General features: G+C 40.9%; 1 protein-coding gene across 1 annotated transcript in view; it reads right to left on the bottom strand.

Moving 5' to 3' along the window:
* F7 (coagulation factor VII) overlaps positions 1–16,253 on the bottom strand; it is a 39,925-nt gene extending 23,672 nt beyond the window's left edge. The window contains exons 1-5 of the mRNA XM_073614535.1: positions 16,096–16,253; positions 10,685–10,848; positions 6,872–6,896; positions 6,676–6,789; positions 3,239–3,379 (exon numbers count right to left, since the gene is read on the bottom strand). Of these exons, the coding sequence (XP_073470636.1) occupies positions 3,239–3,379; positions 6,676–6,789; positions 6,872–6,896; positions 10,685–10,848; positions 16,096–16,165 (514 nt within the window). The 5' untranslated portion in view covers positions 16,166–16,253. The remainder of the gene's footprint in view (positions 1–3,238; positions 3,380–6,675; positions 6,790–6,871; positions 6,897–10,684; positions 10,849–16,095) is intronic.
* Between the last annotated feature and the right edge of the window lie 3,862 nt (positions 16,254–20,115).

The raw sequence follows: 20,115 nt of genomic DNA, 5'->3' as shown, positions 1-20,115 counted from the left end.
GGGATATGACATCACACTCACCACCTCATCCAGTCAAAGATTGTGTTGCATTTATTTAGAAAATGCAATGCATTCTCTGAATGGCGCCTGTGCCGATTGGGTGACTTCCTGTGTTCATAATGCAGCAGGGCAGCTGCTATCCGTACCTGGAACATTTCTTTAAACTCCGTTATACAAAGCTGTAGCCAGAGCTTTGTTCCAGGCCCGTAGATGAATTCTTTTGCATTGGAAGTATGCAGAACCTCCCACTCATGCTGACTGGATAAAATAAATGGGCGAAAAGGCTCAGGCTGGAAAGATATATACACCAACATAGGCGATGTGCGGGAAAATTCTAGAGGGTCTGGTCCCTGTGGTTGGATACTCTGGGACTAATGCCGTGTACACATGAGCAGAATTTCTGACAGAAAGAGTCCGATGGGAGCTTTTCATTGTATATTCCGACCATCTGACTTTTTCTGTCGAAAATTCAGACGGACTTAGATAGAGAACATGTTCTATATTTTTCAGACGGAACAAATTACTATCGGAAAAAACGTTCGTCTGTATGCTGTTCCGACGCACCAAAAAGGAGCTATTGACTACTGGTTATTAAACTTCCGTTTTCTAGTCCCGTCGTACGTTTTGTACGTCACTGCGTTCTGGGCGGTCGGAATTTGGTGTGACCGTATGTATGCAAGACAGCTTGAGCGGAATTCCGTCGGAACTTTGTTGTAAAAACCTTCAAAGTTTATTACAACGGCAAAACCGGTCGGGTGTACAGGGCATTAGTCCTCTCGGTTTAGTGGTGGACAGATTACCGATATAACTTGAAAGATGCACCTTCTAATACTCATTCCATTTCTTTTGTAAACCTGCAGTGGGATTTCTTTCTTGATATGTTTTTTATCCCAGGTTACTTGCTGTAACTATCCAGTTGCTTAACAATTTGTTGACATATTATCAGTAATGGCTATGAGTATTGTGATATGTCATGGTTGCTTTGGAAGTTGGAGTTTTTTTCTCTGGAAATATTTTCTTAATAAATAATTTTCATTTTAAAAAGAAAAGTCCGTTATACTGAACAAATGTGTTTTATATGTTAAATATATCCATTATTGATTTTCAGATAAAGCTTTGCCATAAGGAATGCTGAGCTTGGTTCAACAGGATCTTTCTGCATTCTGACTTTCGGAGATTCTTTGATATCTTGCTCTGCTTTGCTTATGCTCCATGTACTGTATGTCTGCTCTGCTGCACTAATACTATCTACTATATATGTTATACTGTTGAAAGACCAGTAACTAACTTCTGAGTGAGTGGAATCAATCAATTGATGTTTTCTGTGCAGATAGACTTTATCCTGCCTCATTTCTGAATGCCTTTCTGGAACAAACTATTTATTTCATTAGACTTTAACACATGCTACTGTATATGCATAATTCATATTCTTGAAGTATGACGTGTGACACAATTTTTAACTCTTGGTGAGGTGTGGTCTGATGTGGTCAAAGGTTGTTTAAAAAAATATTTTAAGGTCTTTCATTTTTGATGGCCTTGACACATTGGTCTAGTTATTCTCTGTAATAATCAGAATCAGACATTAATAAAAAATAATAATCATATATCTTTGTATAATAAAATGGTTTTCCACATATGGGACCTTCTTGATAATGAAAGCTTAGGCTTTGCTGATAACACAGTGGGTGGTGCTAAAACAGAAAAAGTTAACTACTATTTTGTTCTTGTCCCATAAAGCAGCATAAATAATTTTCCTAGGAACGGGAAGTCAGTGGATTTTCAGGGTTAAAGTGATTGTAAAGGCTCGTTTTTTTTTCTTAAATAATAAACATATCATACTTACCTCCACTGTGCATCTCGTTTTGCACAGAGTGGTCCCGAACATCCTCTTCTGGAGTCCCCCGGCGGCTCTCGTGGCTCCTCCCCGCATCAGATAACCCCCTAGGAGAAGTGCTCTCCCGAGGGGGGGGTTACCTTGTGGGCGTGCTCCGGAGTCCAGCATTTGCGTCCATAGACACGAATGCCGGACTCAGCCTCGCCCCCCCGGCGCTTGCAGCATTGAATTTGATTGACAGCAGCGGAAGCCAATGGCTGCGCTGCTATCAATCTATCCAATCAAGAGCTGGGACCCCGTGGAGAGAGGGAGAGCGCATCTCCGCCGACAGAAATACAGAGCTCAGGTAAGTAAAACGGGGGGGGGGGGAGGCTGCGGGGCCGGTCACTGCCAATTGTTATTTTACCTTAATGCATAGGATGCATTAAGGTGAAAAAACACAAGGGTTTACAACCCCTTTAAAACAAATGGTGATAAGGCAATATATTGCTTCCTCACCACCTAGCAAATGTCCTCTGAAAAGCAATGTACAACAGATAGCTTTTCAGAGGGTCAGCTATGTTAGTCACATGTGTGAATGAGCCCTTACTGACATACGCAGAGGAGCACATTGCAGAAAGACACATCAAAGCTCTACTGGAAACCTTCTTAAAACAGTAGCTGTGTCTGATTACTGCACATTCCTTCACAACTGACATGAAACTGAGAAGAATGATCCTCATTAAAGTGTATCTAAACCCAAAAACATATTTTTTAGGGTTCTCATCAAATAACACACTTTCTGTCCCTGAGTATCTACGCTCTCTCCTCAACTGTATCTATGGAGGCAGCTATGGTTGTCACCCAGGCTGGAATACAAAAAATGTTTGTTTATCACCAGTACATAAGGGGTGGGGAGTTTACTAATTTTTTCACATGAATTGTTACTGGATCAGGAGATAATTCACAAAAAAATGCCACCAACATCCCGGTAATAATATATAGAACATTTTCCAGATATATGGGACTTTTATTGTGCTAATACAAATCAAAAAAGTTTTTCTACAATTTTGTTAAGTATTCATGTAATATCACATTAAAAAGTAAAATTTTACATTACAGATACAGCAGGAATTCTAATGTCTCTTTCCTTCATATACACTACACTGTTGTTTTCCTCAACATGTTTTGCCAACAACAGCGGGAAGATTAGTGGTTTACAGAAAAAAAACAAAAAAACTATTTATATATATATATATATATATATATATATATATATATATATATATTTTTTTTTTTTTTTTTTTTTTTTTCTTTCTTTTTTTTTTTTTTTTGTCTGGAGCATGTCAGGATCTACCTAGCATATTTTTACTTTGGAAATGTTCCCAAGAGATTCTTTAAAAACGTCAGTGTTATACCACCCACCTGTTGGAATGCATGATAATCCATCTTCGTCCAGAGCGTAGCCTTCCATACACACACACTGCCGATGCTCTTCCACAGAGCTATGGCAGAACTGATCACATTGTCCATTATCATTTTCACATGTTATTGACTCTTCCACAGCTGAGGGAATATACATATTTATCATACTTTGTTTATTGCTTTAAAGTTTTTTTTTTTTTTGCATTTATTAATTTTTGTGTTTGGCCTAGCGTTACAAAAAATTGGGGGGGGGTTACAGGGTAATCTAATAGTGTATGAAATGTGAACAGTCTCATTACAAGAGATAACCTGGTGCATTGGGAAATGTTGTTGCTTGTGTATTGCCGTTTGCTGATTCAGCAAAGACAAGTCAGCAGCACACTGCGCATCCTATTGAGCAGAACAGGGACACTGCCCAACATACACTGCATAGTGTGTATAAACGACTTGGGATCTCCCAATGATCAGACAAAAATGTGCTTCTACATGTACAGCCAACTTCAGGTACAGCTTATAAAAATACAGTCATTAAATAAGACATAAGTATATTGTTAAATAGCCAGTGTAGCGCCCACCACCGTTAGGTGAGTGCTATAAGGTTAAAAGACAGGTTAAATTACCAGTGCCTTACTGTTTGTACAGGTCAGGAGGTTTGATTTGGGTTAGGGTGGAGTTGAAGGTTAGAGGGGGGTGTGACCACCTGTTCATCTTCACCCTGGAAAACCCTCCCTTGCTTCTCCAGAGTAATGTTCTGGAAAGGAGGCGGGTCAGGGCTTGAAAGACAGGCAGTGTGTATGGTCCTGGTCCATTGGTTAATTTGTTTGGGCAGGGGCGGGTTCATATATATACAGTGGGGGTCACATGTTCCCAGAGGTGGAGTTGGTGTGGTAGGGGTGGAAAGGCAGCAAGATGTGACGTTAAGGATCAGGGCTGGAAGGCCTGGGGTTCAGAGACCCAGAGCTGGAAAGCCACAGAGCTTTGCCGGAAGGCATGGAGGTTCAGAGACTCCATAGCTGGAAGGTTTCATCAACCAAGAATCAAGAAGTGGCTGCAGACCGACCTGAGTAGACCGGGGGTTCCTGGACTTCCTTGAGCTGGCGAGGGAAGAAGTGATCGGAAGTGAGAAGGCAGGTGAGGCCTGAGACACCCAGCATTTCAGTAGTACCACATGCTTTTCAGAGGGGCATGAGCCGGTTCGTTAATGGAAGATTCTAGCTACTCGTGCAGCTTAGACAACAGGCAACTTATATCTGTTTGCATCATTCAAGTAACACAACTGCCGAATCAGGAATAAAAGTTATTGTTTGAACTGTTCAACGGTGTCTGTGATTACTACAGCGGGGTGGAAGAAGCGGGAGTTAAACCAGCATGTACTGTAATGAACTAATAGCTCATACGGGGGTAGTGCGCTACACCAGTATTATCTCCCTCCATAGTATAGTGAATGGCTGAACATAGCAGGTTTAATGGGCAGGCAGAGCTGCTGTAAAGAAGAACAATAGTTCCATAAAAGAAGATTCGGAAATATTTAATCTATAGAATATTCTTGCCGTTAATGGTAATTATGCTATCAGTGGGACTAGGGTATGTATTGTGAGGCACTGGTTAGCTGAATTGTGGACGGTGTATATGTGTTGCCTACGTTTCTTACACATAAAAGCTGTGGGGTTCAAGGGTTAGTGGCTGATGTGGTAAAAACCATTTTTTTAAAATTAAAATTCTAAATTGTATGATGGGTACTAGAGCCTGGAGGCATTGGTTGGAATAAAATAAAGCCAGCATTCCTATGTCCACATCTTACTTGGACATCAGACCTCATTATTAATCTCAGCTGCAAGCAGCTTGCTCTGGGGGCACCCAAGCAGCCTCGCTCCTGAGCTGTGGCTCTGTGTGCCAATTTACACACAGAGCCGCGGCTTGGCCCTGCGCCCTTTCTCTCCTCATTGGCTCACAGGCGAATGGCTCCCGCCGCTGCCTCAGCCAATGAGTAGTGAGTGTCCCCAGGCCCAGTGCCGAGGCTCTTGTGCACATCGCTGGATTGAGATGGGGCTCGAGTATTGGGGGGGGGAGACTGCTGCACACAAAAGGTTTTTCACCTTCATGCATAGAATGCTTTAAAGTTTCAGTGACTCAAATATCCTAATGCCCCGTACACACAATCAGAAAATCGTACGAAAAATAGCGCTTTTGAATCGATCGTGCAATAATCGGATCGTTAGTACAGAGCTTTCGAGAGCCGATCATGACAGTTCATCCGATATTATTTTTTTCGTACAATGCCAGATCGTACGATTTTCATTTAATCAGTACAGCTATCGTTCGAAAATGCAATACAAATGCATTACAACACATGACATCACTTCTGAATTTTTTCTCTGTTGTACGGGAATTTTCGTGACTTTAGTAAACGCAGATTCGATCTGAGATTGGCATGCAAAAAAACCCCCAAAAAACGGACGTTTATTTGTCCAATAATCTCATCGTGTGTACGGGGCATAAGCCAAGGACTGCTAGCAAATGATACTAATTCAGACATTGAAAACTGAACCTTACTTGGCTAATACTTTTGCATCAATTTTCACTTTGCTACAAAATATGTTGCGACCCCTAAAAGAACTTACGTTCGACTCGAACATCTGGACCATCCCTATTTGGCCCTTAATTTTTTGTGTGTGTGTGTGTGTGGGGGTAACTGCTACCCCACTTACAGTCAGATTGCCACGGCGATCCATGCAGAGGTTCAGCCGCCCCCCTCCTTCCCCCACAGCCTTCTGGGATATGTCATTGTTGGAGTTTTAGAGTTTAATATTATTTTAAATGATAAAAGTCTCTGAAAAAATATATATAAATGTCATAATGTAATGATATTAGATTTGAAGGTTATTTCTATATGTCTTTGCGAAGGACAGAGAAGCCATTTTGCTATGTATGTATTTCTATTCTGAAACCTTCTGATCCTAGAAAGCTGTGGGACCATTCAGACACAAGCAGTCACAGCCAGCTGCCCACAGTTAGTATGCCCATGCCAAGGACCAAAGACCGGTGAAGAAACCTGCCAGGTGAGGACATCACTGGATCCTGGGACAGGTGAGTGTCTGTTTATTGAAAGTTAGCATCTACAGTTTTTGTAGCTGCTGACTTTTAATTTTTTAAAAGCTGACTGAAGAACTGCTTTAACATACTATACATGTTAATGCAGAACCCAAGCCCTGAGACCTTTTGTTAGGACAGACCATGTTCCAATCTAGTTTACAATTAATAATGATATTGGCCAGCACAGTACAGACAGGGTTAGTTATGGTAAATATTAACTCCCCTGCCTCTCCTTAACATGCCATAACATAACTGTTATGTTTTCCCAATATGGCTGAAAAAGTGGAAATACTCTTTAAGCATTCAGCATTAGTTATACCCAGCACATATAGAGAGAAGCTTACTTGTTTCACAGTTTCTACCCTCATAACTTTCCGGACAGGTGCAGACATATGACTGAAACTGGTCACTGCAGGTACCTCCATTCAAGCAGGGGTTGGAGAGGCAGTCATCGGCATCTGTAAACAAACAATATGTAATATATTTCTATTATCACCCCCCTCCCCCACCTTCCTATTAGAATGCATTGTTGTAGCATACCTGCGTATGTCCTCCAAAATTCTTTCTGGTAGAAGAAAAAAAGGTTAACAAATGTAACCATTATGTACTGGTCTAAACATATGAAGAATCATTATAGTCCATTATAGTCCAATTGAACCCCAAATTTAAATCAGCTAATTATATTCCAGTGGTACTAAAAGATCTTCGGGGTCTTACAGGTCCATTGATTCTGAAGCAGCCAAAGCCTGAGTAGAAAAGCCTGCTGCTCTTCTGTTAGCAGTTGCAGATTGGGATCCTTGCTTAGGTCAGTGATTTAAAAAATGGAGGCCCACAGGCCAAATGCAGCCCTTTGCTTGCCTTTATGTGGCACTGGTCTCTGTTCCTCCCATTAATACGAGGCGCTATTCCTCCCACTGACACCAACGATGAGGCATCATTTCTTCCACCAATACCAACAACGGAGCACTATTCCTCCCATTGACACCAATGATGAGACACTATTCCTCCCATCAATACCAATGGTGGGGCACTATCCCTCCCTGGTGCAGTATAGAGGATGTAGGTGCAGTATGGAGGAAGTGGGTGCAGTACAGAAGATGTAGGTGCAGTATGGAGGAGGTGGGTGCAGTATGGAGACTGTGAGTGCAGTATGGATGTGGTCGGTGCAGTATAGAGGTACTAGGTTCAGTATGGAGGTATTAGGTGCAGTATGGAGGTGGATGCAGTACAGAGGAGGTAGGTGTAGTATGGAGGTACCAATGTGCAGTATAGAGGTACTAGGTGCAGGATGAAGGTACTAGGTGTAGTATGGAAGAGGTAGATGCAGTATAGAGGTACTAGGTGCAGTATGGAGGTGGGTACAGTACAGAGAAGGCGGTTACAGTATAGAGGTACTATGTGCAGTATGGAGCTGGGTGCAGTGTGGAGGAGGTGAGTGCAGTATGGAGGAGGTGGGTGCAGTATAGGAGGTACTAGGTGTGGTATGCAGGTGTGTGCAGTATGGCAGTACTAGGTGCAATACTAGGTAGGTGCAGTATGGAGGTACTAGGTGCAGTATAGAGGTACTATGTGCAGTATGGAGCTGGGTGCAGTGTGGAGGAGGTGAGTCCAGTATGGAGGAGGTGGGTGCAGTATAGGAGGTACTAGGTGTGGTATGCAGGTGGGTGCAGTATGGCAGTACTAGGTGCAATACTAGGTAGGTGCAGTATGGAGGTACTAGGTGCAGTATGGAAGTTGCTGCAGTATGGTGGTGGGTGCAGTATGGAGGCACTGGGTGCATTATGGAGGTGAGCGCAGTATGGAAGTACTAGGTACATTATGAAGGTCGGTGCAGTATGGAGGCAGGTTTAGCCTTAGCCTGCCATTATACTGCCCAAGCAATATAATCCACCCAGGTGTCAACTATGTTAGGTACTCCACTACCACCGTATATTTGTTGGCATATTATGTTGCACAGGGCAACTTCATTACTTAATTTTTAGGCATGTAGTGATTTTTCACCTGATTTTCTTTACCATGAAGAATAATTGTTTATGTAATTATTGTCTGCAGTCCTCCAATCTTCAGTGTTTACATGCTTACCGTTACTACCAGTTTTTAAATGTTTTTGTTTACTTTTGTATTTATTTAACTCTTTAACCACTTGTGGACCACCCGCCCACAATGTACTGCCGACGGCCGGCCTGTACAGGCTAAGCGATGTACTGGTATGTCACTGGCTGTTTCCAGGTTTTATGGCGCCAACATCCGCTGTGATTGCACACAGCGGGAGTTTGTCAGCAGGTCCCAGCCAATAATTCATGGCCAGGACCTGCTGATCGGCTATGTCCAATTACAGCCCAGAGCACTGTGTTGACACAGGGCTCTGTACAGAGGGAACAATCTCTCTATTTCTTCTCCCTGCAAAGAGATCTTTAGTAAAAATCAACACACATTACACATTGTTAGGTACACATTTAACTTCTTGATTACCTGAGATCTTAACCCCTTCCCACCAGCGTAATTAGTACAGTGGCAGTGTACAGTATTATCACTGATCACTGTATTAGTGTCACTGGTGATATCAGTGGTAGTTAGTCAGTTCCCATCAGATTTTCCGCCGCACTATCGCTGTCACTGCCATTAGTAGTATAAAAATAAATACATTAAAAATCCAGTATATATACCATAGTTTGTAGAGGCTATAACTTTCTTGCAAACCAATCAATATACACTTCTTGGGATTTTCTTTTACCAAAGACATGTAACAGACTACATTTTGGCCTAAATTTTTGAAGAAATTTGATTAAAAAAAAAAAATTGGCTATGTTATATAGCAGAAAGTAAAAAATATAGTTTTTTTTCCAGTTTTAAATTTTTTGATCTTTTTTTCGTTTATATAATAAAAAATAAAAACTCAGTGTTGATAAAATACCACCAAAAGAAAGTTCTAATTGTGTGAAAAAAAGGATAGATATTTAGTTTGGGTACAGTGTTGCATTAATTGCCAGTTAAAGTAGCGCAGTGCTAAATAGCAAAAGGTCATGAGGGGGGTAAAACCTTCTCGAGCAGAGGTGATGCACTACAGCTCACTTATATATGTCTAACCCTTTGGTGCCGGCTGCCACCAGCCCTTTAAGGGCTTTACTATGCCGACAGGTGGGACAGGGGCTTGCGTGATCACAGTGATTGGCTGTCACGGAGGTCACATGATTGGAAAAAGGAGATCAGAAACTTTCCCTGAGCCACCAGTCACTGTGCCGGGAGAGTGCAAGGCGTGCACTCTCGGCGATATTGCACGCAAATATGCGGCTGCTCGAGGCCAAGGCCCAGCCACCGAGAGGCCACATATTTGTGAGCGTTTGGCGTGAAGAGGTTAATTAAAGTATGCTTGACCAGAGCTGTGCTGACTTGAGTGGGTTGAGCTAGCGGACACCCGACAAGGAGCTGCACCAGGAGGACAAACTTTGTTTAAGTCTCACTTGTCCTGTATGACTTCTGTATTTCCAGCTGGACCTTCTACTGCAGGTGGCATGACTAGTTATTATTCCTGGCAGTCCATTCTCGGGGATGCTGCTTACATTAGGCTCTGTTTCTACCTGCTCTCAGTTAACCTTCATAGCTGTGTGTGCTCTGCTCATTGCTAGTAACAAGTTCTAGGAGTTTTCTGTGTATTGGTTGGTCCCCTCACCTCCCCAGTCCATAGTGTGCAGGCAGTAAGGAGATGATGTGCTGTAACCTTCAGCAACCAATCAGTGAGCCGTAATGATGTGCTGTAATCTCTAGCAACCAATCAGTGAACTGTAATGATGTTTACTCCCACTGCAATGTTTACTCCCACTGAAGCCAGGGCATTTTCTACTCCCACTGGCCACAGTGTGAGCCCCCTAATATTTAAAGGACGGTAACTTTGTTTCTAAAGTTTTAAGACCCCCTACTAACCCAGACCTATAGCCCTGTAATCAGCAGAGTTCATGCTCCCTGATGATTGGAGAGCTCTGGCTCTGCCTTAGTAGGGAGTGTGTTGGACCTCTGCAAAGAGATCGCTGATTACCCACAAAAGGGTACCAACTCTGCAGCTGCTGGCAGGCAACAGGCTTTTCCTGTAGCTGATTTTTATAGAAATCAAACTGTAAGGCTTTGCACACCTTTTATTCTGATACACCTGGAATGTATTATGCAGGTTTAAACTGAAAGTGCTTTAAACATATATATCGATGTATAGGAATAAGTAAAACATTTCTGCTCAGTGGGCAGGTCACAACCACTGATTCTTATAGCCTACCAATTTTTTCTTAATGGTACTTGTATTATGCCATAAATCTATGACTTAACATTATGGTGTAATCTTATTAGAGAAATGTGTGTGATTACCAAACGTCGCTCATCCTTGAATATTTCCCTGGCCTCTTCATATGAGCAGGTTTCTTCAATGCATTCCCGCTCCAAAGAGGGTGCCCTGAACTCCTCAAAAAAGGAGTTGGCTCTCCTCACCCTACCCTTCAACACACTGGCTGCCTCTTTATTGTTTAGGAAAACTGCAAAGCAAATCACACAAAACAAACAGAGAGATAGGTAAATATATATTGGTTTTAATACACTGTAAGCGTAGCAAAAACAAGTATTTGCAAAATGTATCAAGTTATGCAATCAGTAATTATTCATTCACCCTATAAAGCCTCGTACACACGGTCTGATTGTTGGACGACCGAGCGTCTGACTTTCGTCAAAAGGGCGTGTGAAGGATTTTGTCTAGCATACTAACTATCCGCAAATTGTCATTTGATAAACACGAACGTAGTGACATACTATGAGAGTATAAAGAGGAAGTTAATTTCTCAAGCCCCACCCTTTGGGCCCCTTTTGCTAATTTCATGATAGTAGAAGTTTGGTGAGCGTTGATTCACGATTTTCAGATCATACAAAACAAATGCCTTTTAAAATACGTTTTGCATACCTACATCAGTATCATCAGCAAAGCAGCTTCATTATTACCCCATTAAAGAAGAATTAAAGAGAATTTTGACATTTCATCAATTGCCGCATCACGAATGTTAATTCTAGATTACAAACAGTAGTTTACAAGCTCTTCCCAGTCATTCCTTGATTACGATCATGTGTGTTTGTACTTTCGACTTTTGTGTGACGGATTTGTGAACTGACCTTCCGAAAATCAGACGCGGAGCCGTCGTTTGCCAAAAATTTACTAGTCTGCCATCCAACATTTGATGTTCAAAAATTGGAAAACAATTGTCAAAAGGAGCGTACTAATGGTAAGAATTTCGAACAGCAGCCTGTCAAACGACAATCCTCTTCTGAATTTCACATTGTGTGTACAAGGCTTCAGATTGTAAGCTCTTCTGAGAAGGGCCCTCTTAGTCCTCTTGTATTTTACTGTATTATAACTGTATTGTCTCCCTTTTATATTGTAAAGCGCTGCGTAAACTGTTGGCGCTATAGAAATCCTGTATAATAATAAATATTACATGAATAATTAAAGTAAAGTAATGTGAGGGAGGTTTTTAACATCTGCCTGTGTTCCAATGGGGAGATTTCCCTTCACTTCCTATCCCAAAGGAAAAACAGGAAGTGTGAAAAAAATCCCTAAAAGTGAGGGAATCCATGGTTGTCACCAGAACTAGTGTCCCAATTGAAAAATTTCCGCTCCATTCCTGTTCTGGTGACAACCCAAAATTTGGAATTTTGTTTTAAATTTCACTCTCAGTGAATGTGATAACCCTGAACAGGACAAATAGATTGTTCTAAACCCTCTCTACTCTATCCAAAACTAATTAAAAAAAGTCTTGCCTTTAAATTTACTTTAACCGATTAGCGACCGCCCACCATAGATTAACTGTGGCAAGACGGCCGCTCTGTGCCAGATTATGTACCTGGTACGTGATCTGACAGTTCCAGGTCTGGGGCGCACACACGCCACCAGTGACCCACTCCTGCTGTGATTGGACACAGCAGCGGGAGCCAATCAGCGATGTCCGCTGGGACCCACCAATCGATCTCAAGAAAGGCAGAACCGCGCTCTGCCTATGTAAATAAGACAGACCGCTGTTCTTTGAGACAGGAATGTGCTGATCACAGGGTCTTTACATTCTCCCAGTAACAGCACCCCCCCCCAGTTAGCAATCACTCCTAGGGAACACATTTAACCCTTTGATCACCCCTGATATTAACCCCTTCCCTGCCAGTGTCATTAGTACAGTAACAGTGCATATTTTTAGCACTGATCACTGGTCCCCAAAAAGTGTCAATTCGGTGTCAGATTTGTCCACCACAATATCGCAGTCCCGCAATAAGTCGCTGATCGCCGCCATTACTAGTAAAAAATAATCATAAATTAAAATATCCCTAAGTTTGTAAATGCTGTAACTTTTGCGCAAACCAATCAATATACATGTATTGGGATTTTTTAACCAAAAACATGTAGTAAAATACATATTGGCCTAAATCGATGAAGAAATTAGATTTTTTACATTTTTTTATTGAGAATATTTTATAGCAGAAAGTAAAAAAAAATATTTTTTTTTTTCAAAATTGTCGGCCTTTTTTTGTATATAGTGCAAAAAATAAAACAAAGGTGATCAAATACTACCAAAAGGAAGCTATATTTGTGGGAAAAAAAGGACATACATTTTTTTTGGGTACCGTGTCGCAATTAAAGTAATGCAGTACGGTATCACTAAAAATGGCCTGGTCATGAAGGGGGTAAAACCTTCCAGAGCTGAAGTGGTTAAAATGTGATCTTAGTCACATCCGCAGCCACCACCTGAACCTTCCTATTGGTCCTTTGATGCGATGGATAGCTTCTTTGACTAACAGAAAAATTGGTAAGCAGGAGGTGCAGGACCAATCTTGGTGGATTGTCACAAAAGACTTTGATGATGGACAGACATTGATGAATTCATAACTAAGATTAGGCACTGTAGGTGATACAATCAACCCTAGCCACCCAGGTGTATGAGCTCAGTATAGAAAAGGTAACTTTATTGGTCTGCTTTGGCACTGATGTGACCTATTCCAAGACCTAAGTCACATGGCCAACCCTATGTACAGTGCATCTCATCTCGAAAGTATTCACAGCGCTTCACTGCTTCCACATTTTGTTATGTTAAAGCCTTATTCCAAAACTGATTAAATTAATTATTTTCCTCAAAAATCTACAAACAATACCCCATAATGACAATATGAAAAAAAGTTGGTTTGAAATCTTTGCAAATGTATTAAAAATAAAAAAGGAAAAAATCCCATGTACATAAGTATTCAAAGCCTTTGCTCAATACTTTGTTGAAGCACCTTTGGCACCAATTAGAGCCTCAAGTCTTTTTAAATATGATTCTACAAACTTGGCACACCTATTTTTGGCCAGTTTCTCCCATTCTTCTGTGCAGAACTTCTCAAGCTCCACCAGGTTGGATGGGGAGCGTCAGTGCACAGCCATTTTCAGATCTCTCCAGAAATGTTTAATAGGGTTTAAGTGCAGGCTCTGGCTGGGCCACTCAAGGACATTCACAGAGTTGTCCTGCAGCCACTCCTTTGTTATCTTGGCTGTGTGCTTAGGGTCATTGTCCTTCACCCCAGTCTGAGGTTCAGAGCGCTCTGGACCAGGTTTTCATTAAGAATTTCTCTGTACATTGCTGTACTTATCTTTTCCTCGATCCTGACTAGTCTCCCAGTTCCTGCCACTGAAAAACATCCCCATAGCATGATGCTGCCACCACCATGCTTCACTGTAGGGATGGTATTGGCCAGGTGATGAGCGGTGCCTGGTTTCCTTCAGGCTTGCCATTCAAGCCAAAGAGTTTAATATTTGTTTCATCAAACCAGAGAATTTTATTTCCCATGGTCTGAGTCCTTCAGAGGTGTCTTTTGGCAAACTCCAGGTGGGCTGTCATGTGCCTTTTACGGAGGAGTGGCTTCCGTCTGGCCACTCTACCATACAGGCCTGATTGGTGGAGTGCTGCAGAGATGGTTGTTCTTCTGGAAGGTTCTCCTCTCTCCACAGAGAAACACCGGAGATCTGTCAGAGTGATTATCCGGTTCTTTGTCACCTCCCTGACTAAGGCCCTTCTCCCCTGATAGTTCAGTTTGGCCAAGTGGCCCACTCTAGGAAGAGTTCTGGTGGTTCTAAACTTCTTTCATTTACGGATGATGAAGGTCACTGTGCTCATTTAGGACCTTCAATGCTACAGACATTTTTCTGTACCTTTCCTCAGATCTGTGCCTTCATACAATCTTACCTCGGAGGTCTACAGATAACTCCTTGGACTTCACGGCTTGGTTTGTGGTCTGACATGCACTGTTAACTGTGGGACCTTATATAGACAGGTGTTTGCCTTTCCAAATCATGTCCAATCAACTGAATTTACCACATGTGGACTCCAATCAAGTTGTAGAAACATCTCAAGGATGATCAGTGGAAACAGGATGCACCTGGGCTCAATTTTGAGTGTCATGGCAAAGGCTGTGAATATTTATGTACAATATATTGGATTTTTTTGTTTTTATTTTTAATAAATTTGCAAAGATTTCAAACTTCTTTCACATTGTCATCATGGGATATTGTTTGTAGAAATTTTAGGAAAATAATGAATTTAATCCATTTTGGAATAAAGCTGTAACATAACAAAATATGGAAAAAGTGAAGCGTTGTGATCGCTTTCCGGATGCACTGTATCTATTGTCAGCAGTTCTTCTACATACAGGAAAGCTGTAGTGGTTCATGAAGCTTCCCAGTGAATATCACAGAACTTCATAGTTTTCCTTCATTGAGCTACTGATCACATAGGGAGACAATGGTGGGCAATGGAAGATTTGCATCATGTTAGATTCATTACTCATTGTTTTGTCTCAATGAATTTCAGAAAACTAGCTACTGAAACACAGCGGTATAGGCAGAGGACATATGGTTTGAAAAAAGAACTGCACAGACCTTTACCAACATCTTTCGAGGCTGCAAGTTGCGTGAACAAATATATTACATTTCACAAAGTGGGACAGAGTACACAGCTTAAAAACAAGTGTTAATGCTTTAAAAGCTTTGTTCCTATGCTAGTTTGACCTTATATATGTTTATGGGGAAGCTTATCACATATACATTCTTTGCTTTCAGCTTTGTAGTGCTGCACAATGATTGTGCCCAAAAAACGTACTCAATTTATCATGTAAATGATTCTATCAGCAAGGTAGTTTGCACAGTCTAACATAAAGATATCCAAGGAAGCGGGAAACTGCATAGCTATGTATTAAGTACTATCATGAAAATATACCGGTAGTTTTCCAAACTATGCGATAGTAACTCAAAATATGTTCTGTAGTACACATATATTGCATAGAGAAATCTACATTTCTCACAAATTGTGTTTCCGATGAAAACAACACCATGAATTTTACATTCTGTGATCTGTGACTCTCTACACTGTCTCATGCCATCTTTAAAGGTCCTCTGTCAGGGACAATAGTTGGAACTGAATGACTGTTGACTACAAGATGAGATATTACAAGCATTTCTACATTTAAACTGCACATATACTTTAGGTATATAGAAATGTTTTGATGCTGGATGTCAAGTTTGACTTTTCTCAGCCGGTTTTATTTATGTGAAATTATTTGTATGATAATAAACAAGTTTTTTTTCCCCAGCTACATATGCTACCACATACCACTATGTAAAAACAAAGTGTTAAATGTAGTACCATTTTTTTAATCAAATGCCATATCACAATCCTTGTATTTAATTGATTAAATAAGATTTACCACATTTTATTGCTTACCTGCAAATGTTAGGAGAGGTGTTAAGATGAAAATAAAGCAGAACAGGGTCTCTCTCTGCCCTAGCCCCATGTTGGGGAAGGTTTTCCTCTCCTGGAACGCTCTGTTTTCAGTAGAACATTGCAAGTACAAAGTCCATTGTTCAAATATTAGGAAATAGATGGAGGAGGGGATAGAATAACAAGGACAGTTGTTGGTGTGTTTTGTCCTGCAGGTCCTGACTTGCTACAGATGTTCTCAATTTCACTACAATGGCTGGCAGGAGGATCTCTAGGTGTCATTGGCTTGGGGTGGACTATCTCATCTCTAGTTTTTGTGCCTGTATTCTCTTTGGAAACTAGTGGATTTTGTGTAGATAGCCTATAACCTTTGCGCAGAAATGTTGGGCTTTATTCACTCTTTATAATTATCCTAGCATTTATATATTTTGTCAGCTGGGTCCACTAAATTGTGAGGGTATATTTCATTCCAATCAGTTTACCGGTTTTCTTGTCATAGTACACAAAAAGTACAAAACCATAACAGGTATGTAAACATATAACACTGTTAATAAGGCACATAAAGAGAGAAAACATATCAAAGATATGAAACAAACATAGTCATATTACACATTGACCTATGATGAGGGATCTCCCTACATGATGCAGGAACATTAGTAGTATCAAAGGGACAGTATGTATACATACAAATGATAGAGAATTCACAAACAGGCCAGGTTTCTTGTCCAGGTGAGACTGTAAGTGAACCACCATAAAAGACAGGCACTGTGCAATATACAGTATGTAGGACTCTTCAATAGGTCACAAACCATATCACTAGGGTACTTAAATTCTGGTCAATACAGAAGGTACACCAGAAAGATAAGAGAGAAGAAAAGAGAAAAAACAGAGAGGGGGAGGGAAAGTTGAGGGCAGTCAGGGCCGTGCCATCCCAGACCTCATGCATCCATACACAAATATTGTATCCAGGATTGCCGTGTTTTATCAAATTTAGCTTGATTGTTATGGAGGGTGCAGGTTATCTTATAGTTAATCATGATCCACTTTAATTTTTGTTTGACACAGTCAAATGTTACTACTACTGACTGGTTCCAACAAACAAGATTCATGTCTGTAACTGAATGGATAAAATTAAACACTTTAATCCAAAACCTGGTCACTGCCACCAAACATGTGCCATGGTGCCTTCCTGACCACAGTCTAAAATACCAGGAGGAAGCTTGTGAATTCATTTTAGAAATCCTTCATGGAACCGTATACCATCACAATGGCGTCTTATAGTTAGATTCCATCAAGGCTGTGTTGATTGAAAGATTACTGATTGTATCATGCCATTCTGGGAGTTCCCAAGAAATGTTGAGGTCTTTTTCCCAGTCTATTTTTACTCTATGAACAGCGCCAACCTGTATACTACATTACATCTATGTGCAAATATTACTAATAAATACAAACAAAACGTACTGAAAAATTATCCACTGTGAATACAAAATTAAATTTTTCCAAAACAAAGTGCCAGCATGCCGTGCAATAGGTTTTGGTGTTAAAATATTCCACAATAAAGTGCAAAATTAGACTATAAATTCCACAGTCATCAGAAGAAAAATGCCAGCATGCTGTACAACTGAATTTAGTGGACAAAATGTTCCACAGCTGTTTCAGTTTTGGGCCTGATTTACACCTATGCAGGTTGCAGTTTGCATACTCCAGGTGCATTTTGTGTTTTTCAATACACGTTTTTTGATCCATTGAAGTCTATGGAACCAAAAACCAAAAAAAAGTCCCTGGCCCTTTCCATAAAATGCACAGATGTGAACATGACCCATAGGAAACCATGTTAAATGGAGTGTAGCGTGTTTCTGAAAAAGTGAAAACGCACTAAAAAATGGTGTGAACCAGGCCTTAGTGCCTAAAATTTTCCATGATAAGTGCAAAATTCAAATACTCAATCCTCAAAGAAACATGCTTGTGAAAGTGAAGTGCTATCCAACAACACTAAGGCCTGGTTCACACATATGCATTTTTTTAGTGCATTTTCAGTTTTGCAGAAACACACTGCATTCTATTTAACATGGTTTCCTATGGATGTAGTTCACATCTGTGCATTTTATGGAAAGGGACAGGGATTTTTTCACAGTTTTTGGTTCCATAGACTTCAATGGATCAAAAATGTGTATTGAAAAACGAAAAATGCACCTGGAATATGCAAACTGCAACCTGCATAGGTGTGAATCAGGCCTAAAGTTGTTTTAACAAAGTGCTTCAGTACTCCACCACCTTTTGCAAGCTGGAAAACTCACCAGATCACCATGACCACCCATTACAGATGAGTCATGGAAGGCATATTTGTAAGGAGTTTGGGTTCACTCATGCTGCGGCCGCGGCCCACAGTCCTGGGCATACTCTCCTGTCATGTGAATTGGATGCAGGGAACCCAGCCTTATCCTTTCCTTTTTTAATCTCCACCAAAGGATCTCACTCCTCTATGTTAAAAAGTCAGTATCATTGTCACATGGGTTTATCCAATCTTACATACAGTAAATGACAAGGGGAATCGATATAGTATAAAAGCTTTTAAATCATTTTATTTAATCACAAACACCTTCCCTCCTTCCACTCACATTGTGTGGTGCTTCACCTGGCACCATGGGGTATTCGCTATTAGTACATAAAATAACTGCAGCAATAATACTGTCCTCTAAACGCCAAATGTATAGGGTCACAAAAGAACAGTCAGGATCCTGATGACCAAAAGTCTCACTGGTCAACTCAGGTTACAGGTGTACCGACTCACCCAGTCCAGGGTGGAGCTCCTTATAAGGACAGGATAGGCAGTCAAACTTAGGGAAAGGTGGGAGGAGGGAGGAACCAACAGATATCCTTACCTCCAGAAAAGGAGAAGGAACTGACAGCTGTTTAACCTGATAAAAATCTTTATTCAAAAAGGTATGTTAGTAGAAATAGATTCAACAAAAAGGCATAAACAATAGGTAATTGCACACAGTGAAATAAAAATTACGTTTCTAATTAAAAATGCACGCCCATGAGCTCAGCCATGCCAATATCAGCCGCACGTGTCAATCAGATCAAGTCAACCAGTAGTGTGAGGGTTCACAGTTAGGTATAGGAATAGAACTAAAGAGAGTCCTGGGAAACCTCGGTGGCACGCACTGGTACTTAGTCTTTTGCCCCAGGCTTTCTAAGTGTCCTTGGTACAATTACATAAAATATCCATATTGACCGTTGCATACATTGATCATCACATGTTTAAAGCAATTGCTTAAATAGGAGAATATTCCTGCTACTTTCCAGAGACTCAAGAGATGAAAAAGTACTGCGCTGTCAATCACATTAATGATGAACAGTGGATTGCATAGAGGACAGGATAAGCAGTGATGCAAGAGAGTGGCTTCAGCCAAAAGAAGATCATAAGTCAGCCTTAATGGTGTGCTCATTCAGCACCAATGTAAATATAGCAGTTAAGCAGCAATAGATGATGTGTTGGGAGAGAGTGAGTTTCCTGAGGAGGGGTATTCACCATTAGTACAGAAAACAACTACAGCATTCATGCTGTCCTCTAAATACCGAGTGTATAGTGTGCATACCACTTCCAGTATCTCCTCTCACCGTTCTCCCCAGTGTACCAAGGCCTACTTCCCGGTGTATGTTGCGTGATAGCGTCATCTCCAGTCCTGCCCTTACGTATTTTGTCACATAGACGTTTGTCCATGGAAAGTGTTTGTGATTCAATAAAATGTTTTAAAAGGTTTTACACTATATCAATCCCCCTTGTTTTTTATGTAACATCGGATAACCCCATGTGAAAATGATACTGGCTATTTAATATAGAGGAAAGAGATTTTTTGATGGAGATTGAAAAAGGAAAGGAAAGGATAAAGGAAACCCCTTACAAATTTGGTGAGTTTTCCAGCTTGCAAAAGGTGGTGGAGCAATAAATCACTTTGTTAAAACACCTTGAGTGTTGTTGGATAGCATTTCACTTGCACAAGCACGTTTCTTTGCGGA

The sequence above is a fragment of the Aquarana catesbeiana genome, linkage group LG02, assembly GCF_042186555.1.
Source record: "Aquarana catesbeiana isolate 2022-GZ linkage group LG02, ASM4218655v1, whole genome shotgun sequence".
NCBI lineage: Eukaryota > Metazoa > Chordata > Amphibia > Anura > Ranidae > Aquarana > Aquarana catesbeiana.
This window is presented reverse-complemented; position numbering and strand designations above follow the sequence as displayed.